This window comes from Mytilus edulis, chromosome 4, assembly GCF_963676685.1.
Source record: "Mytilus edulis chromosome 4, xbMytEdul2.2, whole genome shotgun sequence".
Taxonomy (NCBI): Eukaryota; Metazoa; Mollusca; class Bivalvia; order Mytilida; family Mytilidae; genus Mytilus; species Mytilus edulis.
In genome coordinates this window covers 76,944,228-76,972,072 of record NC_092347.1, presented here as the reverse complement: position 1 = coordinate 76,972,072, position 27,845 = coordinate 76,944,228, and the positions used below count along the sequence as shown (strand labels likewise).

Genomic DNA, 27,845 nt, shown 5'->3' with positions numbered 1-27,845 from the left:
TGCACAGTATTGCGCAATGGCAAGAAATATCTAATTGCACAATATTGTAAAATAGCAAATTTTTTTTTAATTAGAGTTATCTTTCTTTGTTCAGAATAGTAAGCAAGAAATATCTAATTGCAAAAAATTGTGCAATAGCAAGATTTTTTTTTAATTGGAGTTATCTTTCTTTGTCCAGAATCAACTTAAATCTTTGTTATATACAATATACAATGTATATTCACTTTTTACTACCAACTGATAAATTAAAATAATCTTTACCATTCAGTGATAACAAGCAGTTTTTTTACATCTTAATATTTTATGATGTATTTAAATAAGTAGTTATTGTTGCAAACTCCATTAGAAATTTTAATTGAGATTAGTTTTGGAATAAGGGAAAGGGGGATGTGATTAAAAAAATTGGGTTCAATTTTTCTCATTTGAAATTTCATAAATAAAAAAGAAAATTTCTTCAAACATTTTTTTGAGAGGATTAATATTCAACAGCATAGTGAATTGCTCTAAGAGAAAACAAAAATTTTAAGTTCATTAGAACACATTCATTCTGTGTCAGAAACCTATGCTGTGTCAACTATTTAATCACAATCCAAATTTAGAGCTGAATCCAGCTTGAATGTTGTGTCCATACTTGCCCCAACCGTTCAGGGTTCAACCTCTGCGATCGTATAAAGCTACGCCCTGCGGAGCATCTGGTTGAAAAATGTTCTGTAAATTAAGACGTACATATAATACAACATGACCACACTTATCAATTTACACCTTATATAGGAGTTGATGCTCTTGAAAGATTTGTTTTATCATTTCACATTTATCTTATTTGATATATAGAATTTTAAAAAATACAGTAACATCTATCTTAATTGCACTTAGTCATCCCAAGTTTAAATACAAGACTAATTAACAGAAATATTATTTACCGATGTTCACAACTCAAATATTCAAACTTAATACCGCAGTCCCACTAGGCCACGATCGCACTACGATCTGTGAAAAAATGCAAATTTTTACGGTCGTAGTGTGATCGTGTAGATCGCAGTAAGGTCGTATCACGGTCGTTGTGAGGTCTTCAAGATCGTGATGAGCGTGGCCGACTTTGAACATGTTAAAAACAATCGTGGTGTGGTCGTGGCGAACTCAGGTCGTGGTAGGTCGTCGGTCGGGGAGACTGCGCTACGATATCACAGCGACGTTATTGCGATCTCACTAACGACCATCACGTTTTCACCGCGACCCAACTACGCTTCCACTACGGCTGTACCACGTTTACACCACGCTGTTCAAGACCATAGTAGGATTCTAGCACGCCCATGCCGTCCTTTTCACGCTTTTCTTACGAGCTGGCTATGTTCAAACTACGACCATCATGTTCATTGTCATTTCCACATAAAATATATAAAAGCTCTCAAGAATTAGTTTGTTTGTTTGTAATTTGGACCTCTTTTCCTTTTTCTCTAACGGCGCCACAATCATGCTTCACACATCTGTGTCATCCCTGCTGCCGTTCATTAAAAGATCGTCATTTGAACCTGATGGACCAGCAGTCGGTTGTGATTCAGGTTTGACTGGTCGGTCCGACATCTCAGCTGGATCAGGATTCGTTATTTTCAGAGGTCCCTTAGACTCAACATCTACACATACCACCACGCGTGTTCTGGTAGATTTTGGTGGCATTACTGTGTTGTTTCCGAGAAATCTACGTATAAATCAGAAATAGAAGGAATGGATCTTGATACGGAACACGATGTTGACGTTATTGTTAAGAACTTAGTGAGATCGCAGTATGAACGTAGTATACTCGTGGTAAGAACGTACTTTAATCGCAGTAGAAGCGTGGTAAGATCGTGTTGCAGACAACTCGTGGTATGTTCGTAGTGAGAACATGATGATCGTAGTAGGATCATGATAATCGTAGAAAGAACGTGGTGTAATCGTAGCGGTACATTTTCATGCCGCTCATAACGCGACATCCCCACGATCTGAATAAATTTATGAACGCGGTGAGAGTGGTGCAATCGTGGTCTATTAGGACTGGGGCTTAACATACAAATTAAGTTAATGGAAAAAAGGAGTGAATACCATTAACTGCAAAAGGAAAAAAAAAACAAGGTGTCGGTTGCATTAGTCTCCAGCCAAACGAATCCATTGCCTTTTAAAAAATCTCAAAGGAAATCAATAGAGAAATGTGGTAATCTAAAAATACTACAAAATGATCGACACCGCGTGTTTGCACATGGTAAATATAGGGTCATGAACAATTATTGAAGGTATTTTACAAATACCAGGAAGAATGTTTTGGTCAAATCGGTCCATTCTAATAGTTTTATGAATGAATACTCAAAAATGATTTTGAGTTAAATAAATTATCAGGATATATTTCTCTCCTTATAATCTGCGAAACTTAAGGTCAAGAATATGTTTGATTTTTCTTCGGAAACTACTGGGTTGCATGTTTCCAAACTAAATGTTCCATAGGGAGTACATTTTAAAAGTTTTATTTCAGGATTTGACCTATCAACTTACGTTGTTTTGCTAATATTAAATCAAACATAGGGATAAAACTTTAATTTATATCTCAAAAACAAAAACATTTTTAGTTGCACTGATACAGTTGAAATGATCAGCATGTCAAGGGCTACACTATGCATTCTTCAAAATTAAAGAAAAACAACTTACTTTTAAAACAATGTTCTCTAGATAATTGTTTTAGCAAATTTTGCAGTTATTTTGGTTTTTATCTTATTATTATTAAAATTTATAGATATATAAAAGTGAAATGACTTAAACAACCTATAAATTAGTCAACATTACCAAAATTATCAACTTACCTCAAATGGAAGTTATTTTCGCATAATGATGATTTTTACCTTATTTGTTTTGTTCCGCAATAACTATACAAGATATTTTCAGAAGCTAAAGTAATCATCAATATCAAACCTCAGTAAAATGTCCAAAATTAATATAAAGAGAGACATTGTAAATAACAGAAATGTTGAGCTCAATAAGATCTATGCATGGAGTCAGATGAATTTTTACAATCACTGGGTCAATTCAACTGCGGTAGGACGTTTTGTTCCAGAGAGCCACCAGCCTAATAGTCAGCACTTTTTGTGTTTACACGAAATATCTGTTATATGTTCATCTTCTGTTTGTGAAATGATACTAGAAACATCAAGACTTTTCTTATCCAAAGCATCGTTTGATACAAGTTTAAGAAATTTTCAGTTTATATTTTTTTAAGTTCGTTGTTGATTCCAACTATTTTGATTCGAGGGCCATTGATGAGTCGTTTGTTAACAAAATGCACGTGTATCATACCAAATTATAAGTATGTTTAGCTACGCCGTAGGGAAGGGGTATTAAGTTTTATCCTTGTTCGTCTGTACGTACGTTCATGCGTCCCAACGTTGGGTTCCGTTCTCTAACTTAAGTATGTCTCAACTAAATGTTATGAAACATATTCACAATGCATTTTACCACATAGTGCAGATCAATTTTGAAATTAGGTGGCGTCACTTTTACTGTTCTAGAGTTATGTCCCATTATAATCATAACAATTGCGGATTTGTTCGTTTCCGGTTTTTTTTATTATAGTTTGACAGAACCGATTATTATAAAAGTGGGACGAAAGATACCAGAGGGACAGTCAAACTCATTTATCGCAAATAAACTGACAACGCCATGTTAAAACTTAAACACAATGCTTTTTACCACAAAATACAGATCATGTTTGAATTTTGGAGGCGTCACTTTTATCGTTCTAGAGTTATGCTGGTTAACAAATAGAAAACTTGCTTTGGAATTTTGCGTTTTTGTTCTCTAAATTAAGTTAACCTCAACTAAATGTTTTGAAACTTATACAAATGCTTGTTACCACATAAAACAGATAAATTTTCGGATGGCATCACTTTTACAGTTTTTTAAGTTAATTCCCTCTATCAATTCATAAGATATGCAAGCGGAGGCATCATCTGTGTCCAACGAACACATTCTCCATTTATTTTATATTTTTTATATATTTGTCGAAAACTATGAAAGATAATGAGAAATATTAAAACACGCAACAAATGTAATCATAATAAGATCTTTATTAAAGTAAATTGCTTGAAATCTTCAGTCGACTCCCAATTGCCGTTATTGCCATTGATTGGCACATGATTTCCACACTTTTATGATTTGGTTTTACTTTTGCAAGCTATATATATATATAATATAAAAGTAAAGAGATAAGCTTTATACTATCTTAGAAATTAATGCCTACAATGACTGAAAGCTTAACATGAAATACATTTCAAAGGTGATGATGAACATTTTGTGTTTATTAACTCAAGGGTTTTAGGTATTTGGTGTAGATACAATCACTGTAGTGAATTGAGTTGATTTTATTACCTCACCGAGAAATGAGGTACATATAAAGTATACGCAATTGCAAGATCCGAAAAAGAGGTCATATCATACATTGTATGTTCAACTTTTGTGCAGATATTATATGTCTTTGTCTAAACTAGCTACGTGTTTTTTCTCTGTCTTGGACTATTTGATACAGAATAATCGTCTTATTTTTACCTTTACTGATTGTGTCCTTTTCCCAAAAGAGACGTTTACTGGAATATCATGGCGGGTGATACATGCATCGTAAAAAAACCAACCCTGTCGACAAACTACTCACGCTAATGTTTTTGATGCATGCGATTCCCGTAGGTTTTGTTTGTAACCTTCAGTTGTTTTCTTCTGAAATTAATTTACAAAACGTTAGCATCAATAAACTATTGTTGCCTTGATGTAAGACCAATTAGAATTGGAACAAGTAATTTAATAAATGTTTATGATTGCAGGTATGCTGAAAAGCCTCAAAATGAAATGTGCAAAATTGTATTTAAAATTCTAAATGAAGAAGAAGAAAACCCATACGAATTTATTTTGCGTACATTAGGCCGATATAAAATAAAGGAAGATAATATAATTTGGAGTGAGCATAACAGTCTGCAAGCAAGAGTGAGACTTGAAAGTGAAGAAGGTTTGTAATATTTACTATGCTGTTCTTAAGTGAACAATAATCATGAATTTATTACTTCAATATTTTCTTTTGGACTCCTTGATGATTTCTTTTATAAAACTAGTAAATTGATTATGTACTAGAACTATCCATTTAATCTGAAACGATATTTAACAAAGGGGGACGAAAGATACCAAAGGGACAGTCAAACTCATAAATCGAAAATAAACTGACAACGCCATGGCTAAATATGAAAAAGACAAACTGACAAACAATAGTACACATGACACAACGTAGAAAACTAAAGAATAAGCAACACGAACCCCATCGAAAACTAGGGGCGATCTCGGGTGCTCCGGAAGCAGATACTGCTCCACATGTGGCACCCGTCGTGTTGCTTATGTGATAACAAATCCGGTAAATAGTCTATTTCGGTCACATTCATGAAAGGGAAAGGGATTGTAGTTACGACGTAAGGAACATATCCGATATCATTTGTGCAACGGTTATTCCATAACGGTCAACCAACTCGTGATGGCGTCCGTTAAATTTACGAAGGGAAGATTTCAACTTCACCATTTGGAACTATTGGTTTAATAGCTTCCTTGTGAGCAGCAACACTAACAACTGTGTATTGAATGGGTTAATCATCCTTAGTATTTTCAATATCGTTTAAAAATATGCATTACTGTAAAATCAAATCATATTTACTTCAACTTTTGAAGTTATACGAAAGTACTTTAACTTGACCGGTTTTTTGTGTTTACATGCGGCTCTGTTTTTTCTTTTTGCTGAGCCAGCTTTTAGTTTTCTTTGAAGTGTAATGTAAACTGTTTGTCTTTTTCTTGTTTTTCATTGCTTGCCAAGGCATTGGCAGTTTGTTTCTTATGACTTTGAATATCGCTTTTGTATGTTTCGACTTTTTTATTCCCCTCTTATATGAATGTTTAATTACTTATTATTTTGTATATACAACAGTGCACTGGAAAAACATTAAATCAAATATTTAAAATAACAAATTTTTCTCAATCAGAGAAATTTAGTATGCACACTAATAAATCATGTCACAGCATACTAATCAGGAGACGGGGTAAGAATGCCAATGAGACAAAGAATCTATAAAAACAGAAGGACAAAACATTAGAATAATTACATGTTAATACCATGCAGTCTATGCAATATAAAACTAATACTCAAACTACAGAATGTTGCTCAATAATTTTTTGCATAAATGGGATAAATTCACCTTTCAATTAACAAGGTTGTATTTCATAATAAAATGCCTTTTGAATATTATCTTGTTTTTAATCGTAATTCAAAAGCAATGAAGACAAGGGGGAATGAAAACCAAGTTAACATCATAAGGCCTAAAAAACGAAATGACTAACAACGATAATAAAATTCTACACAGAAAAGTATTAAGCAACTTAAACTGCTACAAAATCCGGATAAACTCCCTACAATGCCCCGGAGGATAAACTAGGTGTTGATCTACATGTAACATATTAAAAGTATGTATTTCATTCATTGTAATAGATAGGTTATGATAAGTGTTGATCTTTTATAACGTTTATGTTATTAAAGTATGGTCTTGATCATGGTATAATCATTATCTCACACGGTATATGTCTATCTCTAAATTCACCTAACGTGAAAGGTAACACTACGGCTATTGATGTTATATTTTTATATACTGGAAAATGCTGAGTGGTCTAGTGCGCTATAAACTCCTTTATATAAATAATTCGTTGTAATTTCAGTCTTGGACCAAATGAGAAAAAAATCCAGAAATTTCTTCTTGAAATACATTTTTTTTATGCAACAGCCATAGCAGAGGGGTATTAGGTTTGACCCTTGTCAGTCCATACGTCCGTATATCCCAAAAATTGTGTCCGTTTACTAAGTTTAGTTTTTCTCGATCAAATGTTTTAAAACTAATACACAATACATATTAACACAAAACACAGAACAAGTTTCAATTTTGATGGCGTCACTTGTACCTTTTTAGAGTTATGTCCCTTTACAAATGGAATAAGTGCGATTTTGTTTGTGTCCGATCTTTAACCTTAGTTTCCTTCAACTTATTGTTATGAATCTTATACGCAATGCTTATAACATCCAAATTCTGACCAAGTACACATTTGCCTAGCGTCACTGATACTGTTTTTTGCTTACAACTTTATATGCAAGTAGGGAACATCATCTGTGTCCCATGGATACATTCCACATGTATTGCCTTCTAGTTTTATGTCTATAAATTAGTCACCTTCTCAAATGTCTCTTTCCTATGAAAAATAAAATTCTGGCATCTTTTTAGATACTTTATAACACAACTTATTTCACTTCTCAAAAAATAGTAATTTATGATCAATTCATTTGATGAGATCATCCTCATATTGATCTTTATTTTGCTACAGGCTGAAAATATAGGGGAAGTGCCAGATCAAACACTTATGACCTATTACTGTTATAACGTTGTGTGAAAGCTTATTGATACATTGACATATGTTCTTTTTATGAACATATTTTGTTATTCAATTTTATTTTAGACCTTAGAAGTATTTTACTTCCATTTGAAAATGCTACTAACTTATTATAATTTGTTATTATAATTGGAACGGGGAAACACATTAATATAACAGTTTCATTAACTAAAGATTTTTAACGAAACTCATGTTGTATCTGAGTTTACATTTTTAAAGGTCAAAAGCACACAATTGAATTCAACTTAAAATTACATTCTATCTTTACTTTGTATAGTTGTCTAACTCATGTAGCATCTACTTCTGGTAGTGTAATATATAAATAATTGATTCATGTAGAGGTAGGAAAATGTGTGAGGATCAATAAAATGTAACAAACTCAATATAGAAAAAGAAACACAATTGCAGAAAAAATATGCCTTTTTTGTGCTTCTTTGTTAAATATTTGTTTGTATTATTGTGATTTAGATACTTGTCAACCAGTCAACATCAACACTACATAGCAAAAAGATTAAGCAGCAGGAATACCAAACACATATATGGATATCCTGATGCTTCCGTACATAAATTTACAAACCATCGGTTCACATATGTTTTCGGGCATTAACATTACTTTTTAAAATGTCCATATGTTGTCAGTAAAGGCGAAAGAATAAACTAATTGTAATTTTACTGGTTGGCAGAATGTTTGTTTTCATTAGACTGAAAACAAAATAGTAGTTTTAAATCATTATTTTAGTTGCAGATATGCTTATCAGAGATCTTAAGAATAAAGGAAATTACGAAATTGAAAAAAATAGTCCAGACGTAAGTTAAAACACTTATTGTATGAATTAATGGTTTAAATCCATAGCAAGCTTTCAATTCACTAAAAATCTAGTTAAATGTTATTGTTTACCAAAAACACATTATTTTGGCAGGTGTGTTCCAAATGGATGTAGCAAATTCATCAACAGAACATAATTGTTAAAAAAAAATATTGTATTAACCGCAGCTTTTAGGTATAAATTAAATACCTTTAAACAATTATACTTTTTTATACAACCGATGAATTTATGTCTAAATTTTAAATCCGCTTAACATTTATATACTAAATTAATTACAGTATAAAAAAAATCACCAGAGACAAAATGACGTAGATGTTATCAACAATAGATCACCGTATGGTCTTTCTCAATGAGCAAACCTTTTGCCATATAACAAGCTATAAAACCCAGATAAAACAAATGTCAAACTATTCAAGCGGGAAAGCTACCAGAATGATTTATATAAAACGAAAAAACAAAAAAAAAAACATCGACCACTGAATTAGAGGGTTCTGACTTTGGACAGGCTATAATCCTGGTACCTTTGATAACTATAATCATACAGAATGCGTCGCGGTTAAAATGTTGGAAGGCGCCTAACCATTCCCTTAAACTTGAGTGTAACAATTAAACTACAAAGGTAAAATACCTTCAATGTTTTACCCTATTTGACTTCGTTGTCCCCCGTACAAACAACGGGCTTTCATTCGTCCGTCCGCACGGTCCTGTAAGCGTTCTGTAGTGTACAATTCTTGCCAGATTTTAAGAAAACTTATATCATAGCTTTATATCAGCAATTTGTTTGACGATTTCGAAAATCAGTGTCAATCATTTGATATTTTTTTAAAGAATTATGCCTTGGAAACATAGATTATAATGAAAATGCAACCTTAGCGTGTTCAATTTTTGTCAGATTTTTGTCGGGCCTGCAACTATTGTTGCAGAAAGCCCGACATAGGGGTAGTGATCCGGCTTTATATTTAAGAACGTGAAAGACCTGGAGTGGATTTCACAAAAAAAACTTAAGACTAAGATTGATCGTAAGTATATACTGATTTGTTCATGATTTAAGACAAATCTTAGTCGTAAGTTTTTTTGAAACCGACTCCTGGATGTTTCATACTTTGTATATGGATGCCTCATGTTACGAAGTTTTCGTCAGTCACTTGTCCAATGTCCTTGACCTCATTTTCATGGTTAGGGGACTACTTGAAGAAAAAGTTAGATTTTTTTGTAATGTTAAATTCTCTCTTATTATAAGTAATAGGATAACTATATTTGGTATGTGCGTACCTTGCAATGTCCATATGCTCGTCAGACAGTTTTCACTTGACCTCGACCTCATTTCATGGATAAGTGAACAAGGTTAAGTTTTGGTGATCAACTGGCAGGTGTCATTTGACCTTGACCTCAGTTTCATGGTTCAGTGGTTATAGTTAAGTTTTTGTGTTTTGGTCTGTTTTTCTTATACTGTATGCAAAAGGTCTACTATATTTGGTATATGGAATGATTTAAAGGTGTAAATGTCTAGCTGGCAGGTGTCATCTGACCTTGACCTCATTTTCATGGTTCAGTGGTCAAAGTTTAGTTTTTGAGTTTTTGCCTTTTTGCCTTTTTTAGCTCACATGACCTAAAAGGCCAAATAAGCTTTTCTCATCACTTGGCGTCCGTCGTCCGTCGTTCGTTGTCGTCTGTTAACTTTTACAAGAATCTTCTCCTCTGACATAAATTTTTACCAGTTTTTCATAAATTTTTGTAATCTTTTACAAAAATCTTTTCCTGAAACTTCTTAGACAAATTTAACCAAATTTGGCCATAATGATCATTAGGGTATCAAATTTAAAAAATGTGTCCGATGAGCCCGCCTGCCAACCAACATGGCCGACATGGATTCAAATAGAACATAGGGGTAAAATGCAGCTTTTGGCTTATATCTCTGAAACTTAAGCATTTAGAGCAAATCTGACATAAAATTAAATGTTTATCAGGTTGAGATTTATCTGCCCTGAAATTTTCAGACAAAACAGACAACCCCTTATTGGGTTGCTGCCCCTGAATAAGTAATATTAAAGAAATTTGCAGTTTTTGGTTATCATCTCGAATATTATTATAGAAAAGATAAACGGTATACAGCAATAATGTTTAGCAAAGTAAGATCTACAAATAAGTCAACAGGACAAAAATTGTCAGCTGCCCCTTTAAGGAGTTATTAACCTTTAAAGTAAATTTTTTACAATATTTCGTAAATATTTGTTAATCTTTTCCTCTGAAACTACTGAGACAAATTTAACCAAACTTGGCCACAATGATTTAGTTGGAAAAAAATTTGTCGGATGACCCCGCCTGTCAACCAACATGGACGACTTGGCTAAAAATAGAACATAGGGGTAAAATGCAGTTTACAACAAAATAAATCAGGTGAGCGACACAGGCTCCTTGGTGCCTCTAGTTTCTAATACTAATTGCAATAGGTCAACTATATTTGGTGTATGGAAATATTTTATGATCTATATGTCAGTCACGCAGGTTTTATTTGACATTGACCTCATTTTCACGGTTCATTGCTCAGTGTTACGTTTTTGTGTTTTGCTCTGGTTTTTTTCTGAAACTATAAGCAATAGGTCAACTATATTTGTTATAAGGAAGAATTGTTAGCTGTACATGCCTGTCTGGCATGGTTCATCTGACCTTCACCTCATTTTCATGGTTCATTGGTCAATGTTTAGATTTCTTGGTTAAGTTTATGTGACATTTGTAATAAAGCTTTATATTTACGACTACCAATGATTAGTAAAGAAGGCGAGACATTTCAGCGTCTGCACTCTTGTTATGAAACTTATATCATAGGTTTATATCAGCAATGTCTAACAAGTTCGAAAATCAGTGTCGATCAATTGTTTTTAAGAGAGTTTTGTCCCTTTGAAATATTTATTTTATGAAGAATTCACGTATGAGTGCTCAATATGTAGAATACTTGCCCGGTTTTTTTTTAATTTATATTATAGGTTTATGCCATCAATGTTCTTGGAGAGTTCAAAATATCGATACCGATTAATTAGTTTTAGAAAAGTCTTATCCTTTGAAGACATTTATCTTATTGGAAATAGCAATGTTATCTAATGTGTTTTGCTAGAACTTAATTAAATTATAACATAGGTTTATAACATTAATGTCTTTGAAACTTTTTTTTCTTCAAATATCAAATATAACGAGTTATATAGTAAATATAGTAGTATACGCATGTCTACATTTTTAGCTCACCTGGCCCATCACTTTGCGTCCGGCGTCCGTCGTCCGGCGTTAGCTTTTACAAAAATCTTCTCCTCTGAAACTACTGGGCCAAATCAAACCAAACTTGGCCACAATCATCATTTGGGTATCTAGTTTAAAAAATGTGTGGCGTGACCCGGTCAACTAACCAAGATGGCCGTAACGGCTAAAAATAGAACATAGGGGTAAAATGCAGTTTTTGGCTTATAACTCAAAAACCAAAGCATTTAGAGCAAATCTGACTAGGGGTAAAAATGTTTATCAGGTCAAGATCTATCTGCCCTGAAATTTGCAGATGAATCGGTCAATCGGTTGTTGGGTTGCTGCCCCTGAATAAGTAATATTAAAGAAATTTGCAGTTTTTGGTTATCATCTCGAATATTATTATAGAAAAGATAAACGGTATACAGCAATAATGTTTAGCAAAGTAAGATCTACAAATAAGTCAACAGGACAAAAATTGTCAGCTGCCCCTTTAAGGAGTTATTAACCTTTAAAGTAAATTTTTTACAATATTTCGTAAATATTTGTTAATCTTTTCCTCTGAAACTACTGAGACAAATTTAACCAAACTTGGCCACAATGATTTAGTTGGAAAAAAATTTGTCGGATGACCCCGCCTGTCAACCAACATGGACGACTTGGCTAAAAATAGAACATAGGGGTAAAATGCAGTTTACAACAAAATAAATCAGGTGAGCGACACAGGCTCCTTGGTGCCTCTAGTTTCTAATACTAATTGCAATAGGTCAACTATATTTGGTGTATGGAAATATTTTATGATCTATATGTCAGTCACGCAGGTTTTATTTGACATTGACCTCATTTTCACGGTTCATTGCTCAGTGTTACGTTTTTGTGTTTTGCTCTGGTTTTTTTCTGAAACTATAAGCAATAGGTCAACTATATTTGTTATAAGGAAGAATTGTTAGCTGTACATGCCTGTCTGGCATGGTTCATGTGACCTTCACCTCATTTTCATGGTTCATTGGTCAATGTTTAGATTTCTTGGTTAAGTTTATGTGACATTTGTAATAAAGCTTTATATTTACGACTACCAATGATTAGTAAAGAAGGCGAGACATTTCAGCGTCTGCACTCTTGTTATGAAACTTATATCATAGGTTTATATCAGCAATGTCTAACAAGTTCGAAAATCAGTGTCGATCAATTGTTTTTAAGAGAGTTTTGTCCCTTTGAAATATTTATTTTATGAAGAATTCACGTATGAGTGCTCAATATGTAGAATACTTGCCCGGTTTTTTTTTTAATTTATATTATAGGTTTATGCCATCAATGTTCTTGGAGAGTTCAAAATATCGATACCGATTAATTAGTTTTAGAAAAGTCTTATCCTTTGAAGACATTTATCTTATTGGAAATAGCAATGTTATCTAATGTGTTTTGCTAGAACTTAATTAAATTATAACATAGGTTTATAACATTAATGTCTTTGAAACTTTTTTTTCTTCAAATATCAAATATAACGAGTTATATAGTAAATATAGTAGTATACGCATGTCTACATTTTTAGCTCACCTGGCCCATCACTTTGCGTCCGGCGTCCGTCGTCCGGCGTTAGCTTTTACAAAAATCTTCTCCTCTGAAACTACTGGGCCAAATCAAACCAAACTTGGCCACAATCATCATTTGGGTATCTAGTTTAAAAAATGTGTGGCGTGACCCGGTCAACTAACCAAGATGGCCGCCACGGCTAAAAATAGAACATAGGGGTAAAATGCAGTTTTTGGCTTATAACTCAAAAACCAAAGCATTTAGAGCAAATCTGACAAGGGGTAAAAATGTTTATCAGGTCAAGATCTATCTGCCCTGAAATTTTCAGATGAATCGGTCAATCGGTTGTTGGGTTGCTGCCCCTGAATTGGTAATTTTGAGGAAATTTTGCTGTTTTTGGTTATTATCTTGAATATTATTATAGATAGAGATAAACTGTAAACAGCAATAATGTTCAGCAAAGTTAGATTTACAAATAAGTCAACATGACCAAAATGGTCAGTTGACCCGTTTAGGAGTTATTGCCCTTTATAGTCAATTTTTAACCATTTTTCGTAAATTAAAGTAATCTTTTACAAAAATCTTCTCCTCTGAAACTACTGGGCAAGATTAATCCAAACTTGGCCACAATCATCTTTGGGGTATCTAGTTAAAAATAATGTGTGGCGTGACCTGTTCAACCAACAAAGATGGCCGCCACGGCTAAAAATAGAACATAGGGGTAAAATGCAGTTTTTGGCTTATAACTCAAAAACCAAAGCATTTTGAGGAATCTGACATGGGTTGAAAATGTTTATCAGGTCAAGATCTATCTGCCCTGAAATTTTCAGATGAATCGGTCAATCGGTTGTTGGGTTGCTGCCCTCCAATTGGTAATTTTTAAAGAAATTTTGCCGTTTTTGGTTATCTTGAATACTATTATAGATAGCGATAAACTTTAAACAGCAATAATGTTCAGCAAAGTAAGATCTACAAATAAGTCAACATGACCTAAATGGTCAATTGACCCCTTAAGGAGTTATTGCCTTTTATAGTCAATTTTTAACAATTTTCATTAATTTGGTAAATTTATGTAAATTTTTACCAAATATAGTTCTCTGTTACTAATGGGCAAAGTTCATTATAGATATAATTGTAAGAAGCAAAATCGTTCAGTAAAGTAAGAACTTCAAACACATCACCATCACCAAAATACAATTTTGTCATGAATCCATTTGTGTCCTTTGTTTGATATGCACATAGACCAAGGTGAGCGACACAGGCTCTTTAGAGCCTCTAGTTGGTTATTATCTTGAATATTATTATAGATAGAGATAAACTGTAAACAGAAATAATGTTCAGCAAAGTAAGATTTACAAATTTTGAACCATTTTTCGTAAATCTTAGTTATCTTTTACAAAAATCTTCTCCTCTGAAACTACTGGGCCAAGTTCATTATAGATAGAGATAGTTGTAAGCAGCAATAATGTTCAGTAAAGTCAGATTTACAAACACATCACCATCACCAAAACACAATTTTGTCATGAATCCATCTGCGTCCTTTGTTTAATATTCACACAGACTAAGGTGAGCGACACAGGCTCTTTAGAGCCTCTAGTTTAATGTTATAATTTTGACCTCATTTTCTTATATCTGTAATATTTAAAGTTAAAACATGATAGTGCATCATCAGCCTATTTGGCTGGCTGAATCATTATGTCAATACTCAATATACATTGTATTGTATATATTCAAGTTGCACTCTAATAAACTATTTATTCATTCATTCATTCATATAACGAGTTATGCTCCTTGGATTTATAAATTCTAATGATAATCACATTGCATTTGCTCTAAAGCCTTCATTTCTCTAAAGATATTAATAAAAGATGAGAAAGAACGATTGCCATTGTGCCTTAGACAGATGAAAATATGCAAAATTGACGCTCTATTTTTTATTTGTGTTAAAAATCAAATTAAGATTCGATAACCGATTTACATAAATAAACTCCAGTATTTAGCACTTTGTGTTGACATGAAATATCATTGAGTATTTTTATTTTCTGTGAGTCATTCTCCTTTGTTATATGTTTATAGTGCATGCAATCGATTTTTGGTTGTTTCAGGCTGTTTGTAATATCAGAGCAAAGCTGCATAAATCGACAAATGCATATCTCCAAAACGAAACGATTCGCCAAAAACTCGTAAGACAATCTGGGGTTGGCATTGTTCAGGAGGAAACTGGAGATGAAATCATCTTAACAGGGGATCTTATAGAAATAAGTACTGCACGAGATATACTTTTGAGAATGATACAAGATGAACAAGAAGATGCGACCGGTCAGAGGGGTCGAAATCAAGGGTATAGAGCTGATAACTCTAATTTGTATAATAAAGCGGCATTCCAAGACAATAACACGAGTACAGTAAAAGCGGAAGGCGATGATGTACATCAAACGTCTACTAACGGGCAGAAGGTCCAAACTTATTCAGAAAAAGTAACACACAACCAAGCGACAACCACGACAGGACTAGATGAATCGAATAAGCTGAAAGCAGAAAGTCAGAACAAAATATATCCTCAGTTACATACAACCGAAAAAAAACCAGCAGATGTTGGATTATATCCAAATCTAAAAAATGTGGACCAGACATCTGAACGCAAAACATTTGAAAATTCTAAAGGAGCCTATCCAAAAAACACGAAACAGCCTAACCACGATTCTAAACATGACAAACGTTTTCAAACGCCTCCTACAGCCAACAACGAATCAGTGCATTATGCTCAAGTAAGAAAGGAAAATGTATACGCTAAAGATGAATCCATTATGATGGTCACAACCGAAGGAATAAAAGTATATGTATATCAGGCGAATATATGTCATCTCGGAGACATCGATTGTATTGTCAATTCCACTGATAGTACTATGACAAATACACATGGTGTATCGGCAGGAATAGCTAAAGAAGCTGGAGATACCATGATAAAAGAGTGTCACGATTATGTACAGAAACATAAAAAGCTGCATCATGATAAAGTCTGTATAACATCACCCGGAAAAATGTTACATTACAAGAAGGTTATGCATGTCAATGCTCCAAGATGGAAGGAAGATATGAAGAAAAAAGATTTCACTGACTTCCTGTCCTCAGCTGTGACGATTTGCCTTTTAAAAGCAAGTAAAGCGGACATGGTTTCAGTTGCATTACCTACGATAAGTTCTGGTAAGATGATGTTTTCTTCTTTTTTCAAAAGATTGATATATCAAACTTGTGGTGACTTTTTATTGTTTACAGAAATGATTCAACAGATTTCTACATTTTAGTATAATCTTGAGATTTTATCCGATTATTGTAGTCCGATACAAAGCAAACAACTCATCAACTGATTAATAGATCCTATGATTATTATTATATCCGACTTGAGGCAGAATTCATATATATCTATAGTGATTTGTTTCTCTCCGTCTGCATAATTATGTTAATTAGGTAAGCTGTATAGGCATTAAGTTACATCTTCTGACATCAGACTCGGACTTTTAATGTGCGTATTGTTATGCGTTTACTTCTCTGCATTGGCTAGAGGTATAGGGGGAGGGTTGAGATCTCATAAACATGTTAAACCCCGCCGCAATTTTGCGCCTGTCCCAAGTCAGGAGCCTCCGGCCTTTGTTAGTCTTGTGTTATTTTTAATTTTAGTTTCTTTGTACAATTTGGAGTTTAGGATGGTGTTCATTATCACTGAACTAGTATATATATTTGTTTAGGGGCCAGCTGAAGGACACCTCCGGGTGCGGGAATTTCTCGCTGCATTGAAGACCTGTTGGTGACCCTCTGCTGTTGTCTGCTCTATGGTCGGGTTGTGTCTCTTTGACACATTCCCCATTGCCATTCTCAATTTATTAAGACCTGGCACACAAGAAATAGAGAAACTCGTATAGCTTCACTCTCGCATTTATATCTATGTCATTATGTATTTAACATCATTATCATTAGTCACGGTAGACGATACCTATATAATCATAAAAAAAAATTAACACAAAAACAATAAACCTATATTTTTAGTCTTCACGTGTGTTTTTGTCAGATATTAGTAATCACGTACGATTCCAAATATGGCGTACACCTGCAGTTTGCATGTTTCTTTAAACTCGTTAAAGTGCACTATGGTCTAATATATATATATCTTAAGGACAGATAACTTTTTGCTGTCTAAAACGTCTCTCCGTCATTTGTTTCATTAAAACATCAAGTTTAATTTGTTCATTCTTATCATTTAATTTAAGTTGTCTTCCATTAAGGTTGTACCGAAAACCTTAACTAAAATTAATTTGGCTCGTTTAATTTTCATAAAAGTTTGACAAAGTATTTACTCTGACCCTTTTGACAAAATATAAAAATTGCAAAAAATTTGCACGAACCATTTTATCAGAAAAATTACAGTGGTTATATAGCAGTTTGACAAACACATATTTTGATCATTTAGAAGCTTAAGATTGTACACAGTTGTTATCTCCCTGTAATGTTAGGTACCACCTAAAATCTTTAGAAAAAATCTTTTTGATTTTTCGTTGAACAAAAACTAGAAAAAGAAAAATCACAAAAATACTGAACTCAGAGGAAAATTAAAAAGGGAAAGGCCATAATCAAATGGAAAAATCAAAATGTCAAACACATCAAACGAATGGACAACAACTGTCATATTCCGAACTTGGTACAGGCATAGAATAAGTGCATGGCGGCAGAGGACATAAAAATGTCAGTATTAGTAAAAAGTTTCTTATTTATATTTTTCTTTGTCGCCTTTTCTAACCTGATGATCAAAATAAAAACGTTAAATGGTTATTGTCACCCACGAAACGCATTTTGGAGACAAAGATATAACGAACGTCCGTCCTTTGGGTCTTGTAAGCGTTCTCACATGTTCAAATCTTGCCAGATACTTATGAAACTTATCTTATGGGTTTAAATCAGACCAACTATTTTAAAACAGTTTTGACCCTTGGAAACACAATGATATGGAAAATTGTATTGTTTGCGCTCTCATGTGTACATTTCTTGTTAGAATTGTATTACTAATGTCATAGGTTCAATTATCAACAATGTGTTTAACGCTTTCGAAAATAATTGATGATCAATTATTTTTAACAAGTTCTTCCCCTTGGAAATATTAATTATAATGAAAATCGCATTGCATTTGCTTTGATGCTTTCATTTCTCTAAGATATAAGTATATTTTTGAACCTGTTATTTAATTGGCCCACATATAAGTCCAAATAATACTGAATTGAATTTTGTTTATTTCATCAAAACTTGAAATCCTTATGATATGCCATATCCGTTTATTTAGATTTTGGATATTGGTCCATAGTAGTCCAATTTTCGATTTTTTTTCAGTTCTTTGACCACATTTATTCTTTGTCAGAAACCTATGATGTGTCAAATATTCAATAACAATTCAAATTCAGAGTTCGGCTTGAATATAGTGTCCATATTTACCCTAAACTGTTAAAAGTTTCTTATTTATATTTTTCTTCCACGCCTTTACAGAACTGGTTGTACCCGATGTACGTTGTCGAGAATACACGATAGTAACCTGATGATCAAAATAAAAACGTTAAATGGTTATTGTCCACCACGAAACGCATTGTGGGAGATAAAGATATAACGAGCGTCCGTCCTTTCGGTCTTGTATACGCGTTCTCACTTGTTTAATTCTTGCCAGATATTTATGAAACTTTTCTAATAGGTTAAAATCAGACATGTCTTGGATCAACTATTTTAAAACAGTTTTACCCTTGGAAACACAATTATATGGAAAATTGTATTGTTTGTGCTCTCATGTGTACATTTCTTGTTAGAATTTTAGTAAACTAATGTCATAGATTCAATTATCATTAATGTGTTTGACGCTTTCGAAAATAATTGATGATCAATTATTTTTAACAAGTTTTGCCCCATGGAAATATTAATTATAATGAAAATCGCATTTTTTTCAGTTCTGTGACCACATTTATTCTTTGTCAGAAACCTATGATGTGTCAAATATTCAATAACAATTCAAATTCAGAGTTCGGTTTGAATGTAGTGTCCATATTTGCCCTGAACTGTTCGGGGTTGGACCTCTGTGGTCGTATCAAGCTGCACCCCGCGGATCAAATAAAAAAAATCAGTCCTGGTTCATTTACAACCACTGGGTCGATGCCACTGCTAGTAAAGTAAAATTCCGCGAGGGTATCACTTGCCCAGTAGTCAGCAATTTTGTGCTGACATGAATAATCATTTCTATGAAATTTTTCATATTTGTAAATTAACTTTTTACAAAACTTTTGAAGTTTTGAAATACTAAGGCTTTTCTACCGCAGGAATCGTTTACTTTAGCTGTATTTTGCAAAACTGTAAGGAATTTTGGTCCTCAATGCTCTTCAACTTCGTATTTTATTTGGCTCTTAACATTTATTGGATTCGAGCGTCACTGATGAGTCATTTGTAGACGAAACACGCGTCAGGCGGAAATACAAAATTTAATCCTGGTATCTATGATGAGTTTATTTTTAAACTTTATAATGAATATAACATTGTTCTTAGTAATAATTAATGTGTTTTCTCATTAGATAATTGTTGTAAAGGGAGAAATATCGATTGTTTGTTTATTCGTTCTATTATCATTTTTATGAATTTAGAGAAATTTTGTGAGGGCTATTTACTTATTTATTTATTTTTCTATTTCAAGGACATGGTAAAGCACCACCTGAGGCACAATTTACAGCATACCCAAAGGGTGTCATAGATTTTAGCCGAAAATATGGAAAGAATACTTCGATAAAAGAGATTCATTTCGTAGACATAGTTAAAGACGCAAATGATTACGTAAAAGCAGCATTTTTGTATGCGTCTCCGGATAGTCACCCTACATGGAAAGATAAAATAATGAGTTTGCCATCGAAAGCTATTGAAATATTCAAGCCTCATATAAGATCGGAAAATCAAGCGGGAAAGTATTTAGAGTATTTTTACCCTGATAAGAAATTGGCTGTTATAGCTTGCGATAGTGCCTTGCTTAAAGCATTAACACATAGCCATGTCAGAAATATAGCCCAAAGCGAAGGATTTGGTGAGTGGACATATAATGAAACAGGAGTTATCATAACAGAAGATGTTCAACTAAGTGGGAAAAGCCAAAGTTCAAGGAAATGCCTCGAGAGAGGTGGAGCTTCTTACAGAAAGAGTTACAACAGTTTGAGTAAAGTAGAAAGAAGCGTTGGCTCTGCTATCGGCATATTGGGAGATGAGAAATTCGAGTTTAATCATGTATTATGCGTATTTATGCCAAGTTTAAATGAAAAAGTACTTTGGAGGAACAGTGAAGATCAAAATAAGTTCTTCAACGCGATGAACACTTGTTTACGAAATTCACTAGTTCAAGCAGAAAGAATGGATGTTAAGCATCTTGCAATGCCAGTTTTGGGATTAGGTATACTTTATTAAGAATGAGCTCACAACAAACACATTAACATGTTCAGAAAGCTAAAACTTTTTTAACCCATGGAAACTAATTTTGAAGTTAAATGAGGGATATAATATCAAGATAAAAAGAAAAATCTATAAATATCAAACCTCTAAGAAAAACCAAAACAACCATGCAAAAAATAAAACACAGTGAAAAGACAAATTATGTTCCATAAACACTTCATAGATAACTAAAGACTGAGCAAGATGAACTCAACTTAAAACTAAAGTTGAATCCAGGTACTTAGGAAGGATGAACAGATATTTTTTTCGTGTGTTTTAAATGTCGTGTAGATCGTATTAGGCAATTAGGCGATAAGGAGAGCGTAATAAATTTACGCAAATATACAGATAAAAAGAAACACAGAAAAAAGGACAGAAATAGAAACTAAACATTTAAGTTTAAGTAATAATTCTTTTTAATCAAAATTTGAGTTTTAAGTGGGAAGGTTTGGTTCAAGTAAACAAAGTTTATTTTGTCACATTCTGCATGTGCCTGAAACTTTTATGTCAGTTTATTTTCGATTTATGAGTTTGACTGTCCCTCTGGTATCTTTCGTCCCTCTGTTATGGTAAGTCCATTTCTTGTAGGGTTGTTATAAACAACTTAAAAACTGTTTTAATGCTCTTCAACTTCATATTTTATTTGGCCTTTTTAACTTTTTTGGATTCGAGCGTCACTGGTGAGTCTTTTGTAGACGAAACTCGCGTCTGGCGTATATACAAAATTTAGTCCTGGTATCTATGATGAGTTTATTTACAACCACTGGGTCGATACCACTGCTGGTGGAGATTTATTTCCCCGAGGGTATCACAAGCCCAGTAGTCAGCACTTTTTGTGCTGACATGAATTATCATTTATATGGTTATATTTATAAATTAACTGTTTACAAAAATTAGAACTTTTTGAAATACTAAGGCTTTTCTACCTCAGGCATAGATTACCTTAGCTGTATTTGGCAAAACTTTTAGGAATTTTTGTCCTCAATGCTCTTCAACTTCGTACCATATTTGGCCTTTTTAACTTTTTTGGATTCGAGCGTCACTGATGAGTCCTTTGTAGACGAAACGCGCGTCTGACGTATATACAAAATTTAGTCCTGGTATCTATGATGAGTTTATTTAAATCGGTAATGTCTATAAAGTCTTCGCAGATCAATTACTCTTACAGGAGGTATGTCCCTTTGAAATGTTATTATACAAAAATTTACTTTTGATGAAGTTGATATATATAGATTTTTACATTGCTAGCGGTGGTTTACCGAGATAGTTAAATTATCAATTTCAAAGTCGGCGATACAAGTCCGATAATTCACGAGTAACTATGCAAGAATCTATTTCTCTAATGATTAAAAAAAAATCTTCATTTTTTGTTAAACGAAAATCCACTTCTGGCGCCTTCTACATTACACAAAGTTGTCAATTTCATTAACACCTGTTAGCTTATTTTCCTTTATCCAGAAAGCTGATAAAGGTTATGGCCCTTAAAACTCATCAAATCCTCTCCTGAGATCACCGGCAATCCCACGTTGATGAAAAAAATATACAACGGGTTCTTAAAGGGTAAATTGCCACAGAATTAGAGAAAATGATTTATCAACCCAAAAGATATTATATTCACCAAGGTGAATAAAACGTTCTATCAAAAAGGCTTGCCATGCTTTTAACCAATGAGAAAACAGAAAATATATAGTCATATGATATATATAATTAACATTGCACCGTTTGCACTCTTAACCACAATATTTGTATGCCCCCGCAACTGAAAGTTAGGGGTCAAATTGTTTTACCCGTGATGTCCGTCCGTTCCATTATATGTATAAAATTATTCCTTACAACTCCTCCTACAGTTTTAATGTAAGGAAATTTTCACTTAGCTGGCTGTTTTGAAATGTTTTGAAGATGTGTATGTTGTTATGGTCTGATTTTTATTGATATTTGCTCTTTTGTGATTTAGTTGAACTGTGCCAGTTTTTAAGTATATACTTGCGTAAGAAGTGCCTGGGTATTCTGAAAAACTCCTCATACAGATTTAATGAGAGGAAGTTTTCACTTTGCTGGCTGTTGGAACAAATGTTGAAGAGGGACGAAAGATACCAAAGGGACAGTCAAACTCATAAATCTATAATAAACTGACAACGCCATGACTAAAAATGAAAAAGACAAACAGACAAACAATAGTACACATGACACAACATAGAAAACTAAAGAATAAACAACACGAACCCCACCAAAAACTAGGGGTGATCTCAGGTGCTCCGGAAGGGTAAGCAGATCCTGCTCCACATGTGGCACCTGTCGTGTTGTTTATGTGATAACATATCCGGTAAATAGTCGAATTCTGTAGGTCACATTCATGAAAGGGAAAGGGATTGTAGTTACGACGTAAGGAACATATCCGATATCATTTGTGAAACGGTTATTCCATAACGGTCAACCAACTTACATTTTTATCATTGTTTTACAGATATGTATGATATCAAAGCGGAATGGTTTTTGAGATGTTGCATTTCTAACATGATTATAGTAATCAAAGAATTTGCAGCATTAAGAAAGAGGAAAGAATTCATGATTATACATATTGTGGTCAATGGTGATGAAAAAGTTTTTCAAATTCTACACAAGGAAATGCATGAAAGAAACATAGAGACACAAATTTAACATGATTTGCGAATTCACTATTTTATGCAACCATTTTAGAAAGAAGAAATGTTACTCACGTTACTGAATTATTGATATTTAAATGGAAAGTTTTGTCCCTCTTGATATCGAGGGTAGATATATAGACACGCTGTTAGTGACATCGACAGCGTGAACAATTGTTAAAAACTGTGATTAAGTCATTTTGAGTGGAACTAATTGATGTTTGGTACGCAGTTGTATTACCATTTATCGATGTTCTCACTGTCTATATCTCTCTATTTAGCCCAACATAAAATTGCATATCGCAGCTTTGTGACCATTGCCATTCAAAACTTTAAAAAGTTTATAAAACCAAATACAAGATCTCAAGTCTAACCCTTCCCCTTTCCAACTTCCCCATTTATGAACCTTTACAACTTCCCATTTGATTTTTGCACCTTTGTAATTTCCCTTTTAATGTAACGTTATAACTGGTGATGACCTGAATTTGTCATTGTTTCTCTACATATGTTAAAGAAAGTGCTAAAATGCCGCGGAAACTAAATCGATAAACTGAAAACTCTGAAATAATAATGGATTCAGTCGATGATTATGTTGTGGCAGATAATGATAAAAACGTTAAAGAGAAGATGAAGATTTTTTTCAGAATGGGTTAGGCTATGAGTTCGTTCACATAAATCAAAATGAAAGCATTACTATGGCAATGAATTCTCATACTATATGGACCTTTTATGACACAAATGTTGCAACCACGTTGTTAGTTTATTTTTGACTCATGAGTTTAAATTTCCTTTTGTAACCATTCGCCTCTTCTTTGCAAAGAATCTTTAATTCCCCCATGACTAATATGTTGTTGTCCCTGCAAACAAGCCACAGCAATGTCGTTTTCGTTTATAAATCCCATTATAACGCGCTTAATAAGGTAATTATGTGAAGACAATTCAATTGGAAACCCAACACATACTCTCTCAACACCAAAAATAAAAAAATAGTCAGCAGTCATATATCTGTTTCTTATATTTTTCCTTAATGATTTTCAAATAGTGTGACGAAAAAATAGATTGCACTTCACTGCATTGTATATATATTGTAGTATTTCTATGGACATCTGTTTTATTGCTATTTCTATGGACATCTGTTTTATTGCTATTTCTATGGACATCTGTTTTATTGCTATTTCTATGGACATCTGTTTTATTGCTGATTCTACAAAACTTCTTTCCAAATTATTTATGTTTCCTTAACGGTCTAATTTTGGCTTAAGGACTCATGCAAAACTCCTCACTCTAGAGGTTATATGATCAACTGGATACTATAAAGTTCCAAAGAGGTGATCACATAATAATATTAGTCTCTTTCCATTTGGTTCATTATGTATATTTGACTTCCTTATATCAAACTGGTATTCGTCTTTCTAAGAATAACGAAAAATAGATATTTTGTCCATCTTAATTTCATAAAAAAGAATGGTACACATAGATTCCAATATCTTGTTTCTACGTTAACAAAAAAAGGTATTAAAAAAATCTCTACAATTGACATCACCAAGGTGCTTAATTTTTGTTAATAAACAATATTCGTGTTTTGTTTTGGATGACATCTTTTTAAAGATGACGTATTTGGCACAACTTTTTGGAATTTTGGATCCTCAATGCTCTTCAACTTTGTACTTGTTTGGCTTTATAAATATTTTGATATGAGCGTCACTGATGAGTCTTGTGTAGACGAAACGCGCGTCTAGTGTACTAAATTATAATCCTGGTACCTTTGATTACTAATTAACCTACAATCAGCAATCGGCAATTCTATGAAAACAAACGGTTCTCTTCTTTTTGCCGATTTGAATTCAGACACAGGCTTCTCTAGAGAATAAAAAGAAGCTAGCATTATCATCAAACTTCACTTTTCGCTATACAGATGATTTCTTCTAACTTAATCATTCAATGTTTGGTTACTTTCTTGAACGGATGATGCCATCAATTTTATCGTATTTGAATTGAACAATACCAGTTAATTCTGCTTCATATCTTAACTTACACTTAGAAGCCGATTGAGAACCATCCTTTACGACAAAAGAGATGATCGGCTTTCTTAATTATGAAATTTCCACTTCTGTGTAGCAATATTCCAGCATACCCTGCAAGGGAGTTAATATACCTTACGGACCTTATTTCCTTGAATTTAAGCGCTTTGAAAAAACAAATTAACATTTTTAAAAGGAATTTATTCAATAATATTTCTAACAATTCAGAATAAGATAATTGCATTATTTGTAATTACATAACGCAGTTCAAATGTATGCAAAATCTATGACATTGCCCATTTTCTGTAACTTCTCTCTAATAGTTCGAAGATGTGAGTAATATTATTTACTTGTTTTCTTGGTGATAAAAGAACATTTAAATATATTAAGTGTAGTGCCGTATATATCTAAATATTTATCGTTAATAAAATTATAAGAAATATTTTTGTAATGCGAGTATGATTCCTTTAGGTTGTAAATAATTGTATGTTGTAGAAGAAATTTTTTCATTAGTTTCAGTTCGGTTTTTTTTAGATAATATTTTCCTTACTACATAGATCATTTAGCACAATAATCCAAATACTTCGTGATTAATGTACAATGTTTCAGTCGACATAGTGTCAAGATCACTTCTAGGTAAAAAAAAATAATTTACGGTATCTTCGTTTAGACATAAGAAAAAGAATCGAAAAACTATTATATGTCATACTTTTTAATCAACCGAGGCAGTATTCATTTGAATTTGAAGAGATGTACAACAGAAACAGAAATCATTACACAGAAAGCTAAAATTTAAGCAGTACGAGCAATATTCCCTTATGTGCCTGGGAAAAAGGGTCTTTACCTACAAAATCAATGATAAAGAACCATGGTTATTTCAGAGAAAATCTTGTCCCTTTCCTTAAAAAGTTTCATGATTGGAAGGTACTTATACCTTGTTGATATATATTTCGTATAAATTTCAAACAAAATAAATGACGGTCTTGAAGTATAGATTCTAGGTACTATATTGCGTGTTATTTGTCATTGCATATTTCAATATTTACTGTTTAAACCATTTTTAGTAATACCCTTTTGGAGTTGCGCATTAATTATAATCCAGCCATTTTGTTATTGTGCTATGGTTTTTTTTTTTGTATATATTGTTTAATATTTAATTTTTTTATGTGTGTCTATATACCGTTTTGTATTTTTTCTTTGTTGACATAGTTGATTGTATTTAAAATGATTAAGATTATACCCCAATGTTGTAACCAATTTTTGGCATTCTTTAACCAGATTTTCGGATTTTTGGCTGCCAAACAGTGTCTATTCATTTTCATATAAACACTTTGAAGATTTTTTTCAAATTTAGATATGTTGTTTCCTTTGACTAAATGAAGGTCAAGTTCAATTTTCCCTCTCCAAAAAAATCAATTTTTGATGAATTCATACATTTCTGTACATAAGGAAATATATCATTTTTGTTTAAAGATTTTTAAAAGACATTATTGTATTAATGATAAATGGCATTTCGGATTTTGTTTTTCTTTTCTTATGTAAATTGTTTGAAGAATTTTGAGAAAGGTTTGGGCTTTTTTTTCTGTATAAACTAATTTGCTGTATGCTATATATATATATTTTAAAAAAAATTATGACGTGAACTCCTTTTAATAAGATAGAATGAAATTTAAAACAGTGTGGTTGTGGCCATTGATTGACACATTAAATTCATCCATTGACTGGGACAATTTACGTGAACGTTTGTATGTAACGACCACTGCTCACGACGTACCTACGATAGCCATTTAAACTGTGGGGTCACCAAAGGTTTCTTTACGCCTTTAATTATAAAAACATCGTGTTATTATTGATTAATTTTTAGAATTACTTTATTAAGGTGTTGAGAACCTTTGGTGACCCCATAGTTTAAGTGTCTTTAAAAAGTACATAGTGAGCAGTGGTCGTTACATACAAACGTTCACCTAAATTGTCCCAGTCAATGAATGAATTTAATGTGTCAATCAATGGCCACAGCCACACTGTTTTGAATTTCATTCTAATATTGTTTTTTATGATAAGATATATTTGATTACATTTAAAGCCGTTGACATCGATAACTTGCAGATCTGTAAAGATTGTGACATATAAAGGAAAAAAATGTTTGGAACTATAAATTATATTTGATTATAATAGATATGCATTGTGTTACATCATGTCTTATTTTAGAATACTATGTTAAACCATATTTCTGTTCAAAAGGGAAATTACTCAAATGTTATGCAGAAACCAGTAATAATTCGAAATTCTTTTTAAATCATGTGCTTTATGAAGGTAGATGTCACAGTTGTAATATTTTATTTTTGTTGTGTGTGTTAATGTTTAATTTTGACATGACCCTGTTTGGGGTTCAGATTTGCAAATATCATATTCATTATTAATTTGATGATAAAATTTTCAATATCCAATCACAATCCAAATCCAGAGCTGTTTTTAGCTTTCATGGAGTGTCCTTACTTTCTCTACTGTTCAGGGTTCACCTCTGCATTACCGTTTATGTCTGTTTGTTATTTTTTCCCACATTGTTGTCAACATAATGGAATTCTATGCGAGTGATATACAAGTGAGATTTATAGATTTAT

At 32.8% G+C, this 27,845-nt stretch overlaps 1 protein-coding gene across 1 annotated transcript in view; it reads left to right on the top strand.

Moving 5' to 3' along the window:
• The window catches only part of LOC139521536 (uncharacterized), a 70,982-nt gene extending 44,758 nt beyond the window's left edge, over positions 1 to 26,224 (top strand). The window contains exons 10-14 of the mRNA XM_071315011.1: positions 4,836 to 5,017; positions 8,219 to 8,286; positions 15,176 to 16,274; positions 19,783 to 20,523; positions 23,026 to 26,224. Coding sequence (XP_071171112.1) covers positions 4,836 to 5,017; positions 8,219 to 8,286; positions 15,176 to 16,274; positions 19,783 to 20,523; positions 23,026 to 23,219 — 2,284 coding nt within the window. The 3' untranslated portion in view covers positions 23,220 to 26,224. The remainder of the gene's footprint in view (positions 1 to 4,835; positions 5,018 to 8,218; positions 8,287 to 15,175; positions 16,275 to 19,782; positions 20,524 to 23,025) is intronic.
• The last annotated feature ends 1,621 nt before the right edge of the window (positions 26,225 to 27,845 follow it).